Source organism: Camelus ferus, chromosome 8 (genome assembly GCF_009834535.1).
Source record: "Camelus ferus isolate YT-003-E chromosome 8, BCGSAC_Cfer_1.0, whole genome shotgun sequence".
Lineage (NCBI taxonomy): Eukaryota > Metazoa > Chordata > Mammalia > Artiodactyla > Camelidae > Camelus > Camelus ferus.
The window spans coordinates 66,603,487-66,625,795 of record NC_045703.1 but is presented as its reverse complement, the minus strand read 5'-3'; the positions used below and the strand labels follow the sequence as shown (position 1 = coordinate 66,625,795).

The window sequence follows — 22,309 nt, the reverse complement described above, 5'->3', positions numbered from 1 at the left end:
ACAGGGAGTTAGTGGTGAGCCCAGGAAAGGAATTCAGGAAAATTTCTGGTCTCAACCTACATCACAATCACCTGGAGGGCTTGAAGTTTCCCACTGCTGGGCCCCAGCCCTAGAGGTTCTGACTCCGTAGGTTTCGGGGGAAGTACTTGTGAATTTCCATTTCTGCAAGTTCCCAGGTGATGCTGTTACTTACTGCTAGTCTGGGGAGCACACTTTGAGAACCACTGCTCTAGAGTTAACTCTCGAATCTCTGCGCAACAAATCCTACTGGCCACCGAAGTCCGTGTGTTTGTGTGTTTAATTCCTCTTGAGAACCATTTGTAAAAAATATTTAATATAATTCCTATAATCCTTATGGAGATATTTCCCCGTTAGCTTCGTCAAATCAACGAGGCCAAAAATGTGTCCTTTAACCAGAGCGTTCGGGGATGGAGCGTCTTCTAGGCTTGAGTCGTTCTCCACGGAATCTGAGCGCGGAGACCAACCGGCCACGTGCGCGGAGACACAGCGGCCAGGTCCCAGGTTCTCAGAATCCCGCATCGGTCCCGGCGAAAGGACAACGAAATGACCTGACCACCGGGCAAGCCCCACCTCAAACGGCCCAGTACCTCCCCGGGGACCGCTGGCTCCACCAGGCTTACATTTTCTTGATCTCCCTCTGTCCACAACGGAACAATCTCACACTTAACATCTATTCTCAGGAACTGAGTCAAATTCGGCAAAGTTCTCCAAGGGCAAAGGGACAGGCAGCGAAGAGGGAAAGGTCTTTACGAGGGCGAGAGGCGGCGGGGCGGCTGGGAGACGGAAGGCGTCCCCTGCCCGGGTCTCCGCGGCCCTCCGGGGCGCGGGGGCCTGGGCAGGCGGAAGCTGGGAGCACCCCCGGGCCTAGGAGGCGACGCAGCCATCTTGCGCGAGAGGCGCACCTCGCAAGGCGGGCGGGGCGGTTAGGGGCGCGGCCCCGGGACCCCGCCCCGCTGGGGACTCTTGGGAGCGCGGGCGTTGGGCACACTGCACGGACTCGCCGACAGCGGGGAGCGCAGCCGTCCTCTGCAGGAGCCGCGGGTGAGCCGGCCGCGCGGCCCGGGGTCGGCGGGGGGAGGGGTCGAGGGGGTTCGCGCCGCGCGCTCCGCGGAAGGAACCGTGGCCGGAACTCGACGGCAGGTGTGCCAGGCCCGCCCGGCGGAAGGGCGGCCGGCGAGCGAGCCCCGGGCCGGTGGTTCCCAAGGGGAGCCGGGCTCGCGGTCCCGAGCACAGTTACCCCTGCGGCGCAAATACCCGGCAGGTGAAGCTGAACCTGCCCGCGTGGCGGCCCCGGCTGCTCCGCGACCTTCCTCTTTCCGCTCTGTGTCCTGCGGTCCCCCTTCCAAACAAAGTGCCAGCAGAGCCCGAGCTGCGTGGATGCGTCCCCTGCCCGCGCCCCTCCCGCATCCACTGGCCGGGGACAGTTTTTATAAAGTGTTTCTCAAAGGCTTGACGGTTGCAGTTTCAGCCCTGGGGCAAACGGTTGCTTCACAAAGTGAAACGTGCCGTCTTCTGAGCTCCCTGCGGGCTTCCTGGAAGCTCCGCGAAGGACCTCGGCGGACCCCCACCCCGGCCGCTCCCGCGCCAGATCCCTCCCTGCCGCCCAGACCCCGCGCGCCCCCTCGCCCCTTCGCCGCTCGCTACTCCACCCTTCTTCGCCGGGCTCCGCTCCCCCCGCCCCTCGGCCCCACCCCGCCCCCGAGGCCCGGCCACCCCTTCGCCACCGGATCCCCCGACCCCTCCCCGCCCTCCGCGGCCCGCCCACCCGGCCCCCTCCCCCCGAGTACCCGCCCCTCCCCCCGGGTACCCGCCCCTCCCCACCGCCATCCCCCGCGCCCCCTCCGCGCAGGACCCGCCCGCCCGGCCCGCGGTAATTGCAGGTTGGGCGGTGACTCATCCTGGCGCCCGCCCGGCTGGTTCTTAAGCAGCAGCGCGGGGCGGGCGCCGAGTCTCGGGGCGCGGCAGCGGGAGGAGCAGGAGGGCTGCTGTGCGTTCTAAAGGGGTCTCCTCTGCCTCCATCCAGGTCGGGAGAAAGAACCGTTTCAGCGCTGCTGGAGAGTGTGTTTCCAGGGGATTGAGGAAAACCCATCAGGAACCGAAAATGCCGAAACCAGTAAGTAACCTACTTTAGTTCCTGGGCTGGGTCGGATGCTTCGGGCTTTATTCTCAAGTGGAGTTACCTGGGCGAGGTATTGGAGCAGTTCTTTGTAGAGCGGGGCTCTCTTCTAAACGGATGAGAGCGCAGGAGTAGGGAATTGTATCCCCTCTTTGTTATTTGTCGGTCCTTTGTGGAACTCTTGGAGTAGATTCTGACGCTTTTCTCTCTAGTCTTTTTGTTTGCGAGCCACCCCCCCCGCCCCTTCCCTCCCCCCGTAGTTAGGGTCTTTCATGAAAATTAAAATCTTTTACACAGCTTCGGTCTGTTTGAAAACTGAATTCTAATGCAACTTGAAAGTTTCTTAAAAAGAAAAGTTGTCTAAATCGTATGGAGAGTCAGGTGGCTTCGGACGAAGTGCACCAACTCCGAGTCCCTTCAAGTGTGTGGAACCAGACGCACCCCACATCTTCCTTTGGCGCTTTAAAGGGCATCTGGCAGAGTAGACTGTGGCTTTCTAGGGGCAGCTTCGTTCCAGTCCCATTTTACGACAGGCCCGTGTAGCTGTGCTCTTTTAACCCCGGGAATTTGCTGGTGGCAGCAGGATTCCTCTCTCTGAAAGGTTTAGTGATGAACTTGAATTGCAGATGGAGGGAGGCAGCCCCGGACTGTGATAAGGAGGCTCCTGGGGCTCTCTAGTCCTGCCCTCCTGATAGTCATCATAAACATCAGCTGACCGAAGCACTGCTGTGCCCACACCTGTGTCCCCCTGAATCTGATGATGTTGCCATCCCGGTTGGGTTGCTGGCCAGACTGAGGCTTTATGGCTTCCATTTAAGTTGTGGGAATAAGGCAGGCTCTTAGAAGGTTGTATCTGTTCCACCTGCTCTAACACAGGTGAACTGGTGTCTAGACACTGGGGAGAAGAGTTTTGAGTTTTCATTCATGGTGGAGAAAACGTTTGGATTCATTAAAAATCGCAGTAAAAGATATGTATGGAATTTACTTATAGTTTTTCAAACAAGTTGGTTCTGTAGTCAGTGCTTAAGTGTTTTCTACTGTTAAATTTTAGGTTCTGTGAAAGGAGTTCTTTATTAATAAAGTCTTATTTTACTGTTAGGTTAAATAAATTAATGTTAATATGCTAAAAAATTCAAAAGCCAATAGAGTTTTTGCCTAAGTACATCATCAAGATGACTCATGCACAATGCAGAAAATTTTTTTCCTACACAAAATTCTTTTCATTTCAAATTTGCAAGCGGCACGTGACATTCAAGCTTTTCAATTCCTGTGAGATAAAACTGTCCTAAACATCACGCCTTATTCAGGGCACAGCCCTGTGCAGTGTTATGCAGAGCAGTGATCGGGGATTACCTTTCCTGGTGTGGTTTTTCTTTTTTCTTCTTTTTCTCACTAAAAGAAAAGATGCGGAGTTCATCTTTTAAAATATCAGTCAGAAAAAAGTCAGTAAACCTGTCTCCTGTCACTACTTTTCTCATTTCTCATAATCTGTAATTTTTTAAAATTTTTTTGGTAAAATTTTTATCACATACAATTTACCACCTTAATTGTTTTTAAGTGTACAGTCTAATGTCAAGTATATTGATACCGTAAAGCACCCATCACTGCCATCCGTCTCCAGAACTTTTTCATCTTTCCAAACTGAAACTGCACCATTATGCGCTAACTTGTCATTTCCCTCTCCCCCCAGCCCCTGGCGACCACCCCTCTACTTTATTTGTGAGTTTGACTCTTCTAGGGACCTCAGTAAGAGGAATCACCCAGTATTTGTCCTTTTGGGTCTGGCTCCTTGCACTTAGAACAGTGTCTTCAAGGTTCCTGTGTTGTACTGTGTCAGAATGTCCTCCCTTGTTAAGACTGCTTTTTACAGCAGGTATGTTTTCACTTCATTTGGCTTTAAAGGTCTTTTATGTTGGATCAGAAACTCAGAAAATGTTCTTCTGACAGAGTGAAACATGCTACAGGATAGTAGCCATCTGTAACTTGTGACATCCTTGTATGTTACGGTCCCAATATCCAGAGTAAGGTTTTGAACGACCATGTTTTATATAGTATTTACAGTTATTTCCAACTAGTGGAAACTGTGAGGTCTCCCTCCTTTTATGTGAGCCACAGCTGTTGTCACTGGAAGTTCCTGCCTGACCCCTTTTTGGTGGGGGAGGGTCTTGGAGATTCTGCCTTGTAAAATGAATACACTTGAGCCTTTCTCCACCTGCGCTGTGTGACGGCCACCCCACAGTCACTGAGAAGAGCTTACAGGCTGATATGGTACTTCTGAGGCTTTAGTTTTTGTTCGTTTTTTGCTTCCTCCGCAGATGTTAGAACTGAAGGCTCCACCAGCAAGCTCTATAGACTTGTCCTTAGAACAAAGCGTTACTGATTCCTATTATTCAAGCCCAAACTAAGGATTTTGTTACGTGGTTTCCTGTGATAATTTTTAACAACAGGATTGAGAGCAAACAATAAAGATGGCTAGGTCCGCATAGTCAGGGTTTGGGCCTCCTGATCTCTTCAATTCTGCACACAAAGTACTTTTGACTGGTATGTCTAAACAGAGTCAGTGGGCGATTGTATTCGTAAATATTTATTTGCTGCTTTTTCTCTTAACATTGCTTCTCTGGTCACCAGTTGTTAAAAAGATTGGGTGTCCGCCCATTTGGGGAGCATCTGTTGCCCAGCTCCATGCACAAGGCACAGGGAACCGCACAGGTGGTTGCAACAGACCTTGTCCTCGGGGAGCTTACAGTCTGGGACCTGAGCCCAGGCACAGACAAACACTGGAATAGGAGCTGGAAAACTCGCTGAGAGCCGTCGAAGAGGGAAAGAGGCTCAGGTAAAGTGGGACACAGCAGGAGGAAGACCATCTGATGCAGAAGTGGGCAGACTTCACCCAGAAGGCCTGCTTAGGGCCACGGGGCGATCCCCCCTCCCACCCCAGGCACTCCAGGGAAGGGACTGCTGCGGTTCCCTGTCTGGTTTTGCTTTTCCCATAGCTGCTTTGGGCTCAACTCCTGTTACTGGCCGACTTCCAAGGAAGAGGGTTTGAGGTCCAGAAGATACCCTGCCCTCTGCTTTTTGGCGTTAGGTGGTCCTCTCCTGGGGAGAGGGGTGGAGTTTGTGCTTAGGGCCATGGCTCAGCTGAGGGTGACCTGTGGGCTCTTTTCTCCTTCCCTTCCCCCTACACCTCCTTTCTTCATTGTGACAGAGGTGGGGCACCTGGGGCCTTAGGAAAACCCCTGCAGTCCGGCTTAGGCATGAGGAGGGTGTTATGTTCAAGGCCCAGCTCTCAAAGCTGTTTTCTGAGAAGTTCAGTCTGAACTTCCTTTTAAGTGGCGCCCGTGGACGTCTTAGCCATTCATTCCTAAAGTGTCGCTATGAAAGTTTCTGGTGTAAAAGTAGATTTTCTCCCTTCAGGAGGAAAACTCTGAAAGTGTCCAAGATTCTGCCCTGGGCCAAAATTTTAAGGTACTTTCTGAGGTGACCTTGCCTCCCTGGGGACACATAATCTTTTCCACTAAATATTTTAACAGGGTCAGAATTTACTGAATATACTGATAGACTTTCCACCTCCCAATTGAGGAGGACACGTGGGATCTGTTTTTTGCATACCTCTCCTTCACCATGGGCAGATGGTGAATTAGGCAGCAATGATCTTCCCGTGTGGGGGTGAGAAGCACTGGCTGGAATTAGTCATCTGTCATTGTCACACTGGACACAGTGAGTCTGTCTGTACGTTCATCCATTAGTTCAGCAGTTACTAGTGAGATGCTGAGGCCACAGAGATGAGCAGACGCAGAAATAGTCCCTGTCGTCATGGATTTACAGTCTGGTGAGAGAGACAGAAAATAGTCATAGAGTGACTTGAGTGTATTTGATGACATATATATGGTGGTGGTCGTAGGCCGAGTTCTCAGGGGGGTCAGGAACACACCCCTGAGTAAGTCTTGACTGCTGAGCAATGTAAGGAATGAAGGGGTGTTCTCTAGGTGAAGGAGGGAGGCAAGGAACATACTAGGCAGCAGGAACAACTTGTGCAAAGGCCCTGTGGTTAAAGGCCAGTATGGTGAGAGAGGAAAAAGGGCCAGTTACGCAGAGTCACATAGGCCAGACATGGGCATTTTGGGGCTTAACTTAGGGGGAAGCACTGAAGGGTTTTGACTGGAAGGAGGTGATCTGATCAGATTTGCCTTTTGAAAGGTCACTGCAGCTGCAGCGAGAATCATAGGAGGCAGGAGGTGGCAAGGTGGTAGACTGTTAGAGTAAGTTACTATTGGTAAGAAGTGGTGGCCATTAGGACCAAAGGGCGGGATGCAGATGGAGAGAACTGGATATATTTGGGAGCTCTTTGGGAGGTGAAGTTGGTAGGACCTGGTGATGGGTTGGCGTGGAGGGGCTGAGGGCGGTGTTGAGGCTACTTTGGGAGGTGAACTTGGTACGACCTGGTGATGGATTGGTGTGGAGGAGCTGAGGGCCATGTCGAGGCTACTTCTCGTGTCCCGCTTGCATAACTGAGTGGATGGTGGGGCCATTCACTGAGATAAGGAGCCTGGATAAAGACCTGGGTGTGGAGGGAAGGTTAAGAGTTTGGTATGTACTTGTTGTTAGTAAATTTGTGAGTGTGATTGATGAAGGAGCTCCTTGCCTTCTTTCATCATTATAACCACTGCCCCAGCCAGAGTATATACAGATACCAACCTTATTAGAATATTCTTAAACCCACATAATGTAAAAGTGATCCAGCAGCTTCCTTATGTTTCTCCTGAGTGTATGTTCACACTATACACATACATTTAGTTAAAAATTAGGACGAATTTAGTCCAGTGTTCTCAGATTTGGGTGTGCATGATTATCCAGGGGTGTAAAGATTCCTGGTTCCTCACAGTCCTGCTGAACCCCATCTCTGGGGCAAGCAGCACCTGGCGCCTGTACTTTAAATACATTCGCAGGCTGTTCTGATGCATCCCGGAGTTAGGGAACTGATGATTTCATAGCAAAAGGGCAGTGTTTATATATTCCTTTCTCTTGGACCCCAGCAGTGTGATGGGGCCCGCCTGGTGGGGTTGATACTGTGGTTGTGTGTGAGCAGCGAAGCCCAGTGCGATTCCGGAGCCTCCATTCAGGGAAGGCTCTCACGGGCCTGGGAGAGGAAACCCAGCCCCAGCGCCGCCACCCGTGCCTTCGTTGGTATTTGGACCGGGGCTGGGGTGGGAGGAGGGAGATGGCTGGCTGGGGCTCTGGCTCCAGCTAAGATACCCAGTGGACTCTCGGATGTGAACGTACTCTGCAGGGAGTCCAGTCCCAGTGCTTAATTTGGCAGAACCAATGAGTTTTCAAATTTTGGCTCTTTGTTTTTGAAGGGGAAGAGGCCAGCATTTCCTATTGAATGGCAGGGAAGAAAGAGATCCCATTTCTTTTCCTCTTTTCTTTTTTCTCTTATCCTTCCACGCTGGCCTCTCTTTGTAGTTACCATCCTAATAACAATATTGTGCTTTCTAATAAACTTTTGAATAATTTCATTAGTACTTAACAAATTGGGAAAGGAAAGCAGTCTGACTGTTCTTAGTGAATTATTTTAATTCTTTAATTTTTTATTTTTTTTTTTAAGCTTAGGCATAAACCTCTGTGAATCTGACGGTTTGGAGATTCTCAGGATGACTCAATATGCCTGTTTCATACAGTATTTAGACTTCTGCTCTAATCTGAAGCAGTAAAAGTCAGTCTTTTCAAAATCAGTGAGTGTGTTTTGAATTATCCCTTATGTTTCCATTTCAGTAGTAACTACACTTGGGATTTTCCAACTACTCCAGTCAGTTTTTAATTTAAACACTAAATGTGTGTCTGCCACTACCGATTGAATATGGAGTATTTATTGAAGAGACCACAAGCTTGCGCTGTTGTCCTTCTGACATATTTACCATCCATGACTTTTCATTAAAGAATACAGGTCTTATTTCTAGACTTCTGTAAATTTTTTTTTTAAGAAAACATTGTGCTATATGTGAGTTGAGGACTTTTGAATAGAATGCTTAACATATAATTGATGTACACAATTTCTCCAAATAAAATAAAAAAGAAAAGAACTCATAAAAAGAATAATTTCATGATTAACTTACTACTTACCTGTACTTTGGCCAGCCACTTAGCTTCTGCGAACCTCAGTTTTATCATCTGTAAAATGGGAGTTAAATAAGTTTTTACATGGAAAGAATGTTGCATAAAATAAACTGAGGCAAAGCTTATACTTATGAAATCCAAATGGTTTATCTTTAGATGCTGTAAGCTTTATTTCTTGTGTGCTTTTTTTTCCCTTGAAACATATTTTACAAACTTTTCAGTGCTACCTCTAGCTAAAATTAAAGATTTTAGTTCCTGAGTAACTCTAAACCAGATAAAGTTCATCGATAGGTCTTCCAAGGGAAACAGGAATGTGAAATAAACTTGAGTTATTTAGTAAAAAGGAATATTCTATCTTCTTTTCATCCTCTGTGTCTTCTAGTTGTCAGAATTCCCCTGTAGGCCACCTGGGTTCCTTCTTCATTTATTGAAGTCCTTTTATATGCCATTATGTGCTGGATGTCAGGACTGTAAAAATAAGACAAGTTTTTGCCTTGAAGAGATTCTCAGTCTAATAGGGGACTCAGATATGTAAATAAAGAATTGCAGTGTAGTATATGGTAAGTGTGGTAATAGAGATGCAGAAGATTGTGTGCCCTAGAGAGCCAGGGAAGGCCTCCCAGATGGTGGGATGCTTCAGTGGGTGTTGAGGGATGCATAGGAGCTCACCCATGCACAAAGGCAGAAGGGCATTTCAGGCAGAAGTGATGATCAGTTCTATTTTCCTTGGATTATGATTCACATTCCATTCCTCAAGTCTTTGACACCTATAGATACATGGTAATGCTGTTTTAAAGGAAATAGAAAAGTATATTAACATAATCTTTTTAATCAAATAAATTTGAGAAAACAAATCTTTAAAGAAAAATGAAAACTTTCTGACCTTGATCTAACTTTTACGAAGAAGGGAATAAATACCACTTGAGGATGAAACTACAATAACCAGCATATCAGATTTGCTTACGTTTTTGTTAAGTTTAAAGTCACTTTCCACAACCTGGTTTTCTTTTCTATTTTTGCCTGAGAGAAGTTCAAGCTTAAAACTGTATCAAAACTTGTCATATCAGATATTGTACACAATTGTTTTTACTTTAGGACAGGGTAGGGAAGGGCCACGTCTGGCTGTGGTCTGTGTATGGGCTGCCAGCTAGGATTGCTTTCTACAAGTTCAAAAGGCATTTTTCAAGACAACAAGAACAGTAATATGCAGCAGATGTCAAATATGGCCCACAAAGCCTAGAATATTTATTGTCTGGTCCTTCACCAAAAAAATTTGCCAACTCCTGCTTTAGGATGAAAATAATTGCTGTTAAGCCTTTGTTAAAACTTGCATATATTTACTGACTAACCTCATAGTATTTGGAAGCAGATCCACCCCATTGGTTCCAATTTTTAAAATTTTCTCAAAGTGCAAAGAATCTGGTTAGCCAGTGTTAGCTTGGACAGGTACCGTGAGTGTGGTCACCAAGGAGCAGGCATGGCTGGGGCTGAGGTCATGTTTTAGACGAGGCTGGGGTTCTGGCGGGTCTAGTTTCTATAGAGAAAGTGGTAGCATCTTATGTCACATTTGCTAAGCCATTGTATAATGACAGATTTCTGGCGTATGCTAAAAGAAAGCAACTTGTACCTGATGTTTGAGTTGGAAAGAGAATGTTATATAAATGAGTTGCTTTTTTATCACTGATCATTTAAAGTTAACTTTGACCTACTATTGTCTATATCTGGATGTCTGAGTGTAGGTGGTTTTATAATTCAGTCCCTACTTGAGTGAGACCACATTATCTAAGACCATAAACCATGATCTACCCCCATCCCTCCGCTGTCCACCCCTTACTGCTTTGTTTACTTCAACTTTCTCCCCACAACGTTTCTTTGCTTTCTATCTTTCCTGGCCACAAGCAAACTGAGAGGCCAAGTGGTCTGAGGGGAGGAAAAAGTGGCATTAATTGTCTCTTCTACAACAAACTTGAAATTCTTGTTTTATTGGCAAATAAATAGAGGCAAGGAGGATGTCCCAGTAGGTAAACATGCCTGCCTCTTAGCGGGTGATACTGGGCGAGCATCGCAACCTCCCTGAGCCCAACTTCCTCATCTGGAAACAGGATCCAAGAACCTGCCTGGGAGGTTCTGATGAGGCCCGTCGGGACAGCACCAGGGAGCTCCCGGCCCTGTGCCTGGCACCGTCTCTTTTCTCTGTCACCACAGAGGACAGAGCAAACACGGCCAACTCCACTTGTAACTACTGAATTGTAATCTGATTAAAAGCTTTCGTATCTCATGATGGGCATTCTTTTTTTTTTTTTTTTTTTCCTAACTTAGTCTAATAATGCAGTAGATTTAACCTCCCTTTTCTCCTGCTCCCATAGTGGAGACCACCACATCCCTCCGAAAAATTTCATTTGTTCATTCAACAGATAGAGTACATACCATGTGCTAGGTTTTCAGGTCCTGGGGATACTTGCGTGAACAGAAAGGGAGCGGCAGTACCTGCTTTCCAGAAGCCCGCACTGTGGTGGAGACGGATACCTGCTGTCAGGCAGGGCTGGGGCTGCGGGCAGTTCTCATCCCGGCTGTGCCAAGACGTAGAGCGCCTTTCTTTTCAGTGACTCTTTGGGTCAGGAGTTCAAACCACTGGGCAGAGTATGACATGGTTTTATTTTTTGTTTTTTGGTAAATCACTCTTGCATTGGACAATGAGCCAAAATGATGGTTCTCCCGGGACTTGTTTCCATGTAGGTTTGGTGACAAGTAGGTTGTCATTTGACATACCTGCTTGGATTCTTCCATCATGTCTCAGGCTTTGTGGTTCAGTGAAATGTATACTTTCTGAATAATATTTTGCCTGTTGCACCATTACTGCATCTATTGGTTTTTTGTAAAATAGGTCTTAGAAAGATATCTAACCTTGTTCCTCAGGTTTTTAAAGAGAACACTGAATCACAGATCACTTGGTAAAAGCTTAGAACATCAATTTTAAATTGGAACCACTTCTTTATGAAAATATATTAGTGTAGTATTCTTGTTACGAGGTTTCATTGCCTTTGTTAAATAATCATGGATGTTGCTGCTGGGGTGTTCAGGTGTCTGCTTACATGATACATTGCTGTTTGGGTGAGACACTTAAGTGGGACTTAGATGGGGAGATAAGGTGGGGAAAACTTCATGTTTATTAAGAAACTGAGCAAACAGAGCAGTTTGGAAATATAATGTAATAATGACAGAGCTGCAAAGGGCATTATGTGATTTGAACAAATCAACTCTAAAAAAGTTATTTTTGAGGCCATGGGGAACAACTGAATATTGGCTAAACTTTAAACGTTCAGGAATAGTTTTTAATTGTGTTGGATGTAATAGCAGTATGGTGGTTCTGTATGTACAGGTAACTTGTATGTATATAAGCTTGAAATAAATTTAAGTCCATTAGGGCTACATGCTGACCTTTCTACAAGTGAGATGATATATGATGGCCTTAAAATGTGCCAGCAAAAAAAAAAAAAAAGCTTAAGTGGCAAAAAGTACTGAGTCAGGAATGCTAGAAGTTACTGTGTCGGAGCTGGATGGAGGGTCCACTGGGCTCACCTTGCTGTTCTCTTTGCTTCTGTGACTATTTCAAACTCTCCAAAATAAAAAGATGGTTTTCTAAAAGCACGTTATAGGGGTGAAAGGGAAAGATGCTGTCACTTTTTCGGGTCACCAAATCCGAGTCACTAGGGAGAGAAGGCGGGAAGGGACATCTCCTTCCCCTGGGATCTGGAGTCCTGGACTCGGGCTGAGAACTCGCTGCGGGAAGCCCCGCTGCCCGCTGCTGGGTCCTGGGGGGCAGTTCGCCATGGATCCTGGAGTAGAGCCGTAGTCTCTTGGGAGACCTGTGGTGTTCTGGTCAGATGAGTGACTGATTTAATCCCACCTGGGGCGTCTCACCCTCCACGCACGTCTTTTTGAAGGAGATCTCTACTCAGCATTGCCGTTGACTTGGAAACACACAGGACTGTTTGTTCCCAGCTAGGTCCACTATGACTGTATTCCCACGATTTTTTGTGTGTGGAGGGGGAGGGGGTACCCAGCTAGAAATAGGTCATTGTCTCAATAGCAGCATTCTCAGAGCTGAACATTGGAAGTGAGCACACTAAAGTGGGGGCATTACTCAGTGGAATTTTATGCAGCCGTTTTAAGAGATGAGTGTGCAGTCTGTGCTGTGCTGGGACTGCGGATGGGGTGGGAGGAGGTGAGACCTGAAGGAAATGCAGCAGACCGCGAGCTGCAGGGCTTGGGTGGGCGACGGGATGGCAGGCTGCTGCAGAGGGCGCGCCAGGTCTTCTTACTCCCCATCAAGTAATTATGTGCGTGATTGTGATACCATTCCGGGTGGAACCTACTTGACTGTGACAAAGTATAAATTAAAGAGGTTTTTGTTTTTAAACTTCCTATAATTTAGGAAACACAGGGTGGTTTGAAAGCATAAGTTTTGTTGAAATTGGCTTTTGTTGAAGACTTCTTGGTCAAGTTCAAATACACCTTGTCTAAGCTCCTTAGAGGAGAAATGTTCTTTAACACTGCAGAGTTTTCCAGCGAACGTGGCCTGTATTTGTGTGAGCGATCATATACACGGGACCTTAACTAGGGGCAGAGATTTATAAATGGCACAAGATTCAATGTGGCTTTTTTTTTATATGCCCTTCCCTAAAGCAACAGGTTAGTGAAGGAATTACTGTTATTTTGACATTTCCATTCTTTCATAGACTTTTCCCCCACCACGTTAGAAAACTCTTCACAGACTTCTAAATTTACAAAGAAAACAGTGCACTCCGGGTGGGTGATGAAGCTTAGTCTGTAGACCTCTCACTTCCTGTGCTTTATGAGCCTGGAATTAAGAACCACCGTGGCGTGTGACAGCCATCTTGGCCCTGTCCCTTTTCGTCTTTTATGGGATCCTAAGTTGGTGGATATAATTAACCTTCACTTTTCAGTGAACTCAATTGGTGCTGAAGTGTGTGTGATGCATCTAGTAAAACTGAAATGACATGTTGCAGAAGCGGGACTTCACAGGCCCATTAGATAAGGAGAAAGTGAGCTTGAAAGATCATTTATTTTGCCAGAGAGGGGTCTAGATTATTTATGTTTCTGGAAAGGAACGGTTTCTTTCACAGAACGTAGCATTCTCTGATTCTGTATTTACCTTTTCTATGGAAAGTAGTGTCTAAGTGTTTTGGTTCAAATTTACACACAGGGTGTATGTCATTCCCAGTGTAGAAGCTGGTTCCTGCTTACAGGTACTCCCCAAAAACATCTTGAAAATCAACAGCCAGTAGGTATCAGGGATATAATTTTTATATGCCATTAGCGGAAAGTTTCCCCCAGTGTCACCCTGCAGCACAGACGTGGAACTTGGGTAAGAGTGATGATCCTTTCATTTGTCAGATGCCTGGAAGGCGGTTTCTTACTGACTCAGTTTCCTCCTTCGGAAAGCAGTGCCTCAGCTGGGGAACAGCGGGGAGACTCAGCACAAACTGTTCCCAGCCCAGGTTTAAAGCAGAGGAGGGAAATGACCCTCTTTTTAATGGGGCTGCTCAGACGGTTCCCTTCCAGCTCTAAGGTCATGATTTTCCCTAGTTCTAATGAGCACAGACAGGACTGGTTTGTCTGCTTTTTGTCGTGTTAAGCAGCCTTGGCTGACAGGAAGTGGGTCTGGGGGCAGGAAGTGGCTTAGTGGCTTCAGGGGCGAAAGGAGCTATTTATTTATTTAGAAAGACTTGAGATTTCATGTTCTTGAAATTACACGATGGACATTAGTGGATCTGGGCTCTTTGTTCACATATATTTATGTGTACCTTCATACAATTTTCACCCTGGAATTTGTAAATACAAACTTTTCAGTTCCAAAGTTTCAAATCATTGACTTGTATTGAAACATACAGCTTTAAAAATAACATTTAAGAGCTATACAAATATGAATTTTTTAGTAGCTGATTACCAGAAGTTAAGGAAATTACATAAACCTTTGCAAGCCTCAGTTTCTCAGCCTTTAGAAAAGGTAGTCAGACTGGGATAACTTTTTACCTCTCAGCAAGCAATACCCATCTATAGTCACCTCGAGAAACAGTTACCTTTCCTAGTTTAATTGCTCTGCTTAAAACAAATGCATTTATATAACATAAAAATAGGATATAAAATATAACATAGTTACCTGCAACATAAACGTTATTGGTAAATTCCAAGACCCAGCTTTCATGTTTGACTCTGCCCTGTTGTCCACAGCATACTAAGAATTTAGCTTTTACTCGTAGGCTTAGCCTATGGGGGTAGAGGAGAGCAGGTTGGAAAAGGAGATGAGTGTGGATTGTCGTGACTAACTCTAGGTTACCTTCCATACTCCTTAAACTGATGCCCAGCTCTCTGTAAGATGGAGAAGGTGCCTACCCCGTGGGGTTGTGACCCCCTGGGGACGGGAACTGGAAATTGTATTTACTGTTCCTTGGTTTATAATAGTCACATTGGCTTGTTTGACATTGAACTCTGTGGTTCTGCCCTTACTTTTTATTATCAGTTAGCACCTGGGCAGGCACTCATCAGTGGCTGCTTTTTTACACCTCCATGGAGAAGGATTGTTTGAATCCAGAAGGATAATGACCTAGCCTGAGGCACTTGATTGCGGTGGGTTAAGTTTCTTGATAGATAATTTGGAGTCATTCCCATGAACTGTCGGCACTGACGGATTCTCCTGCTGGGGAAATGAGCACTGTCACAAGGGATGGGGTATCCAGGACCCCGGGATGGACACCAGGAGACTAGGGAGCGGCTGACACAGGTCCCTCTCAGTGACTTTCGGAACCTCGTAGTCCCAGGAATAGCGTTACAGTCCATCCCGGATTCCTTGGGCGTGAGGAGTGACCGAGAACTACAGGCCAGCACTTTGACCTTAGGAGCTGTCACGAGTGGACCCTTGTCAGATCCAATATTTTATGATTTTGTTATTCCTATTACTAGGCAATAAAAGGCTGGTGTATTGTCCTAGTGGTGTACAGGTACATGGAAACTGAGTTAGAATATGAGTTTTGTATCTGTCTCGGTTTGTGCTGCAGACTGAATGATGCTGCACAAGATTCAAGCCAGTTTCTTCACCTTCCCTCTGTTTCTTCTTTAACCTTGAGAAAGAAGACGTTATAAAACGATGTGTTTTGGTTAATTTAAACTTAAGATACATAGGAGCTTGAGAGAAAGGAATAATAAAAAAGTTATCCACTGGTGGTCAGATTTGCCATAGGGTTATTTTATGAGTAAGGTAAGTTTATACTGTTTTTTAATACCTTCTCTAAAGGTCCGTAAACCTCAAGAAGTCTAGTGTTCAGAGCCAGAGCTTACACATGTATCCCTGAAATTTCTAACTATGAGTCCAGCTTGCCTTCGGGCACATGGTGGCATGTGACTACTGCTCTTGGCAGCATTTTCAAGAGAGACCATGGCCTCCCTCTTGACTGACAGTGGAGTTGATGTCTTTGCCAGTACAGGGTCAGGTTGATATGGACTTGACCCCATTTAGTGAAAAATTGTGTTTTAAGGACCACATTTCTGTTTTACTGGTTTTCTCTCTGAACAATAACATTTTAATATTTTGACATACTGGTTTTTATTTTGATTTCTCTATCCTTAAAAGAATGGTGTACAACATGGTGGCTTCTCAACTGGCTTTCTGGAATTAGAAGTTGAGACTTCTGCATGTGTGCTCACTAGGAACTAGATGTAAAATATGGTCATTGAATTTTCAGTGGCAACTGAAATTTGTTTATATAAACTGTTACTCAGAGCAGCATTGCACATTTAACTGAGACAGGCATTCATTTCATGTAATAGATAGAAACAAAATCCTCTTTAATGTATTAGCCATTCTGTGACAGCCTAAAAAGGGTGAGTGACATGGAGGGGGGAAGAGCTAAAACACGCAGAATCCACTCGCCTTTGGGGCTTCCCCACCCTGCCGTCTACATTGGCTAAAGTCACTAGTCTGCGTTTCTGCACTAAGCTGATTCAGGTTTGCTGAGTTAACGGTAATGTTTTACAGAGGTTAGTTATTTGTTAGCATTTGTGAATGACCACTGTGCGTCATAGCAAATGCTGTGATTTAAGTTGGAGCATTGTTCATAGACACTGATTTTTACCTAAAGATAAAGAGATCAGGATCCTAAAAGAGTACTAAAATAGGAGTCCACCTTTGGGATACAGTTTCATTAAGAAAAGCCCCTTTCTTTGTCTCTGCCAGGTGAGGTCTGTAACTGTACCCTAGGACTGAGCCAAAGTCTAGAGATATTTTCACATAATGAAGTATAAATAGTAGCAGTATTTAAATACATTCGTCTTGCCAAAAGGAGTTGTGGCTTTTTGCATGTTGGGGATACTAGTGTCTTCCTTGAGAGCAATGTCTGTCCAGGTGTGGCCTCGCCTGTGAGCTGGGCCCATCCCAGCCTCCTGAGTCAGTCTCTGGGCCTAGCGCCCAGGAAGCTGTTTCAACAAGCTCTCCAGGTACGTTTGCATGTTAAAGGTTGAGACCCACTAAAGCACTGAGAGCCCAGGAGAATGTGGCTGGCCGCATTTCCTAAGCGATTGCTCAGGGGCACCAGACGTCATGAAACATGCCTGGTGTTGCCCCGTTTCCTTGTGCAACAGGGGACGGGGCTCTGGAGGGATTTATGTTAACCCAAGAAAGTATAAAGGTAGTGTTCAGTTAAAAAACAATTTTGGGGGGAGGGGTACTGAAATTGAGTGCTAGGCTGTGGCATGCTCAGCACCCTTGGAGTTAAATGTGAGACAAACAATTCAGTTGCTGCTTAAAATTTAGGGGAAAGAACGTGATTTGCTGGGGAGAACCCTGAACAAGAGTCCAGGTTCTCCCCGCTGCCGCGCACGGTAGGGCAGTGCCTCAGGGCTGGTTCTTCATTTGTAAAGTGGAGGCGTCAGCTAGATTTCACGGCCAGGATTACTTCTGACTTCAGGAGAGAGTCAGCGTGGGAGTGGAGGAGTCAATGTTTTCTACTGTGTTCGCATCAATTTGGCAGCTGGTACCTTCTTACTGAACATAGAATCTTTTCATTTGCAACTTAACTGAAACAGTAAGCTTAAATTGAATTTTAGTTTTAAAAAATTCATCTTCTTTCATCTCTGCCCCTAAAGTTTTTTTTTCTTTTCAGTTTGAATACCAAATTGACTGTAGTCCAGCGCCAATGACTTATTTTTCAGCTGTTTCATATTTACAGTCACTAAAGCAACAGGGCAAGTATTAAGATGCTCAACCCAGATGGCCATCAACAGTGAACGGAGTAGGGAAAGGGTATAGCTCAGCGGCAAAGCACGTGCTTTGCATGCGAGAGGTCCTGGGTTCAATCCCCAGTACCTCCATTAAAATAAATAAGTAAATAAATAACCTAATTACCTCCCCCCTCAAAAAAAAAAAAACAGTGAATGGAGAGACGAAAGTGGTATCTCTGGATGGTGAAGTATTGCTTGGCAATAAAAAAGGAATGGCATGCTGATACATGCTACAACCTGGGTAAATCTTGAAAACATTATGCTAAGTGACAGAAAGACGTCTCCAAAGACCACAAGTTATATAATTCTGTTAGTGTCCAGAATAGGGAAATCTATGGAGACAGAAAGTACTTCTTGGTTGCCAGGGCTGGTGGGGAGGGAGCAATGGGCGTGACTGCTCCTGGGCGTGGAGTGTCTTTTCAGGGTGATGAAATGTTCTAAAGTTAGACAGTGGGATTGGTTGCATAACTCTGTGAAGTTGCTAAAAACCACTGAATTGCACATTTTAATGGGTGAATTTTATGCTATGTGAGTTACATTTCAGCAAAGCCATTGTAAAGAGTAATGACTCAGGGATGAAAATCAAAATACAATATTGTCTCAATAATTATTCAATTAAGTGAGCCAAAATAGCATCTGAAAAAGCTTTTGTAATTTGCTTCACTTGTGAGAATTTTTCCTCGTCCTCCTCCCCTGCTTTTCTCCCCCATTTGTGGGAGAAGGTTTCCTGTACTACTTCCTGTCAGAGCCTTTCTAGGTATTTGGAAGGTCTTATCCAAATATTTGAAAGCTGCAGAAGTTGCTGAGTGGCACCTTTGGAAGAAGGCTGGAATGTTGGAAAAAGCATTGACATTTTAAATGATTATGAAAGGTTGGGCTCTCAATATAATCTTGGTGGTGCTTAGACAGTTCTCCTCAGACTAATTTTTGAGTAAATGCGGGTGTGGTAATCTAAGGATTAATCTGTTATCATTGCATCCATGGCCTGAAATTCAAACATTTGAACCTCCTTGTCTTTGAATGGGTTTCCTGATTCCTGAGTACATGGGAACATCACTGCAGACTTTCCCCTGTAGTGTTCTGGCTACTAAAATTAAACCTGATTGGTTTGTCTAAGAAGATGTAAAATGGTTGTCTGTAAAGTTTGTGGAAGAATTGGTCTCGAGCTTTTCCCTCCTGTCTTGGTCTTCAGGATGGTGTGGATTTATTCTGTGAAAAGTATGATTGGAGAGGTAATCTTAAACCACCTTTCAAGTATTTCAGGAGGAAGTAGACATTTCTCAAAGGAAAAATTACATAACTAGATTTATTTACCAAAATGAGGGAAATAATGAAGGGGATAATTTGTCAGCAAAAATTCAGCGATCATACATGGGTTAGAAGTAAAATGTGGTTGGTATTTTATTGTCAACTCGGTATCTTTTCTTCATCTCTCAGATTCTTGGAAGGCATTTTAGATACCATTTTGATAAAATTAAACTAAGATGACTCAAAAATCATGTTTTCCAAAGTGTATTTTGAAAAATGCTGGTCCTTTGGGATAGTCCATGGAAGAAAACTTTCGTGGGCAGAACGATCTGGGAAACCTAGGCTAAGGCACCTTGCTGACATTTCACAATGTGCATCAATGTGGCAAAGCCGCTCAAAGCCTTTCAGTTAAAGAAAAAAGAAAGAGAACCTTAAGCTATGTGACCTCAAAATACTCCCTCCCCTGCCCCCCATGTGTCACCTCTGTGTCCCTCTCTCTTTAAATTCAGATCATTTTGCAGAAACTGCACAGCCACTCATTTGGATGGTATCAGAAGCCATTCAAATAATTAAGTTACAGAATGTTAGAGTTGGAAGTTCTTTTACAGATAAAATTGCTCCTAATTACTTCATTTTACAAACGAGCAGGAAAGTGGCCTCCTTCAGACTGGGGGCCCCCTGGGGCTGGTGCTGGGGCTGGGATGGCCGGGGTGCCAGGCCGAGGGGTCCTGCCCACCACCTGCTGTCAGGCCCGTGTTGGTAACTGCTCAGCTGCCGGGGGATGAGCAGAGGGGATGGTCGATTTGTTTCGTTTTAATAGGGTGAACTGTTACTGAGTTTATTTAAAAAAAAAAAAAAACAGATTGGGGTTTAACAACTTTAATTCTCTTTTTTTATTGGAAAAAGAGATGCAGTTGCATTGAAGCAATAAAACCTGGACTGTTGAAGCAATAAAACCTGGACTGTTGAGTTACATCCCCCCTCCTCGGAAATGTGAAAACAGGTGTGAGCTTCTCCTTTGTCCGTGAAAACAGCCTAACAGCCTCCTGGCAGGCTGGTCATAGTGTCACGTAGCTCTTTTCTCATGAGTCTTCCCATTCCGTGCGGCGCGCCCCCCTAAGGAGGAGCCATCTCGCTGTATTCCCAGAGCTCCAGCTCTGATCGCACATCCAGCATCTCACCTTGGGCCTTTGGACTCTGGGCCCAGCGTTTCAGAGCTGGAAAGGACCTTGGACCACCTAGCCAGACCCTCTCTTTGCTGATCAGGGGGAGCGAGTCCTCAGCAGGTCACAGCACCAGGGCTCGGGCCCAGGCCTCTGGGCCCCCATGCTCTTGCCCACTGTCAGGGATCCATGCATTTGGCTTTGAGATCACTTGAGTGGCTTTAAGAAATACAGGTTCTTGGGCTGAGGCCCAGGAACTTGGGTGTTTGAAAAGCTGCTCTGGGGAATTCTAATTGTTAGTCCCACTCGGGAACAGCTGAGTGTGTGACAGCTATCTGAGGTCCACCTATATTATGTCATAAGCAGCAGCCCCACCCGACTCTACCCCACCCCCTTCCCCACGCCGACACCCCTAGCATCGGTGCCCCCCAGGAGGCCCTGATTGGTGTTTGTGGAGGGAGTAAGCCCCCCAGGCATGCCCAGTGCCCACCAGCTGGGGCGGGGGAACTGCAGAAGATGAAAGCTGTTACGGTCATCTGAGTATAACGTGGCAGTTTTGAGCTGAACACACCCACGATAAGAATAGCAAATAGAATTTTTAAACAGGTAGATTATTAATCAGAGGGAGAATAGGGATTGTTACAATCAGCTGTTTATCATTTTCATTAGCTAAGGCAAAGGTAGGTTTCGGGTTGAATCCTGATATTAAATAATACATGTGTTATATGTAGTCAGGTGGGCCGGTGCAGACGCCTGCAAAACTCCAGTCATTCTATTCAGGAAGAAGAAGAAGTGCATGGCGTTTTGCTTAAATTTAAGAAGTTTTTCTGGCCAGTTTTAAGAGTTCTTTTTTAGGAATTAAAATTAAATTCATTCCTGTTTTTGTTTTTACGGAATTTGTCTCTTGCAAAAACTGATAGTCTAGTAATAGATCAGAAATTTACCTCTTATTGAACTGAAAACATCGCTAACTATCAGGCAAAAAAGAAAAATTTTTCTGCTAAATATGGTGAGTGTGAAAAATACACAAATATTCATTAGAACTTCATTTTTCTCAAGGGGTTCAGACATCTTCAATACCAGGTTTTGTGTCTAAGATAACATTATCTCACTCTACAATTCTGACCCAGTATATACAGCTGTAGAAAAACCTCGTTTTAACTATGAGAGTGCTAATGTAACTCCCACATCTGAACTGAACTTGCGAGCTCCTGTCGCAGCGGAGTGTGATTTTAGGGTTTAGCACTTCAGAACTCTTAACTACAGCTTTGCGCCGCAGCTTCAAATGGAGTAGCGTTTGGAGGGGAGACATGATTTATTAAATTATCATCCACACCAACCACATGGGTCTTTGTGTGTATGTAAGGGGTCGGGGTGGGGGGAACATGAGCAGAATTAAACTTTAATCACCACTGCCCCCTCCAAACAAAGCAGAATATTAGAAAGAGTTTTAGTATTTTGACCAGCCTGGGATAAACACTGCCCTTCTGGGGGTAGACTTTAAATGACTAACTGCATACTATAAGCACACCTACGCCGCACGTTACTGTGGGATTTTTCTGCCTTCAACGAATGTGGCCTTTGATAAAAGGGGGAAATAGCAAGACAATAAAGATTGCAAACCATGCACTTTTCTCCAGCCTTTGCATGTGGTTTGGGTTTGTATGTTTAAAACCGTGGACCCTCCGTCTTTTTGTGGCGCCATCCTCACATTTATTGTGCATAACCATATAATCCCGTTTTATTTCTGCAGCACCATTGCAAACACAAGTTCTAGCTTTCATCCAAGTGCACATCGAGTTCACTAAAAACAATTGATTACCATGGAAACGTAACAGGATAAGAAAAAGGAGAGTTGGGATTTAGATGTTTCCTTAATATGCCAACGGCTGATTTCTTTTAAAGCCCCTGGATAAGTGGACCAAAACATGAATATAAATGGTCCTGTCATCTGAGTAAATGTTTCATTTTCAACGTTGATGAAAGTATATTGTATTTCAGTACATTATTAAAGATCTGTAAAGCTTAAAAGAACCTTTATAGTCCTTCTAAACATGGAACTGTTTAACATGCTACTGATTAAGGCAGGGCCATGCTGTGGTCCTTTTCAGGGTGGGAGCCCCCCTTTCTCCCAGAGGGCATTTGGAAGTGTGTGGGTATGTGTGAGGTGTTGGTAAGGTACTTTTAGATGACTGGGGACATCTGTGTTTAGTGGGTGGGTTCAGGGATGCTAAACATTCTGCAGTACTTGAGATAGTCTTGCAGAGAGCTCCTGCTGCCCAGAGTGCCGGGGCACCCCTAGTGAGAAACACTGGGAGAGTTAACAACTCATCAGGTGTCACTCACGCCA

At 45.3% G+C, this 22,309-nt stretch overlaps 1 protein-coding gene across 1 annotated transcript in view; it reads left to right on the top strand.

The window, feature by feature from the left end:
* Window positions 1-908: 908 nt before the first annotated feature.
* EZR (ezrin) overlaps window positions 909-22,309 on the top strand; it is a 46,641-nt gene continuing 25,240 nt past the window's right edge. The window contains exons 1-2 of the mRNA XM_032485272.1: window positions 909-1,062; window positions 2,045-2,134. Coding sequence (XP_032341163.1) covers window positions 2,123-2,134 — 12 coding nt within the window. The 5' untranslated portion in view covers window positions 909-1,062; window positions 2,045-2,122. The remainder of the gene's footprint in view (window positions 1,063-2,044; window positions 2,135-22,309) is intronic.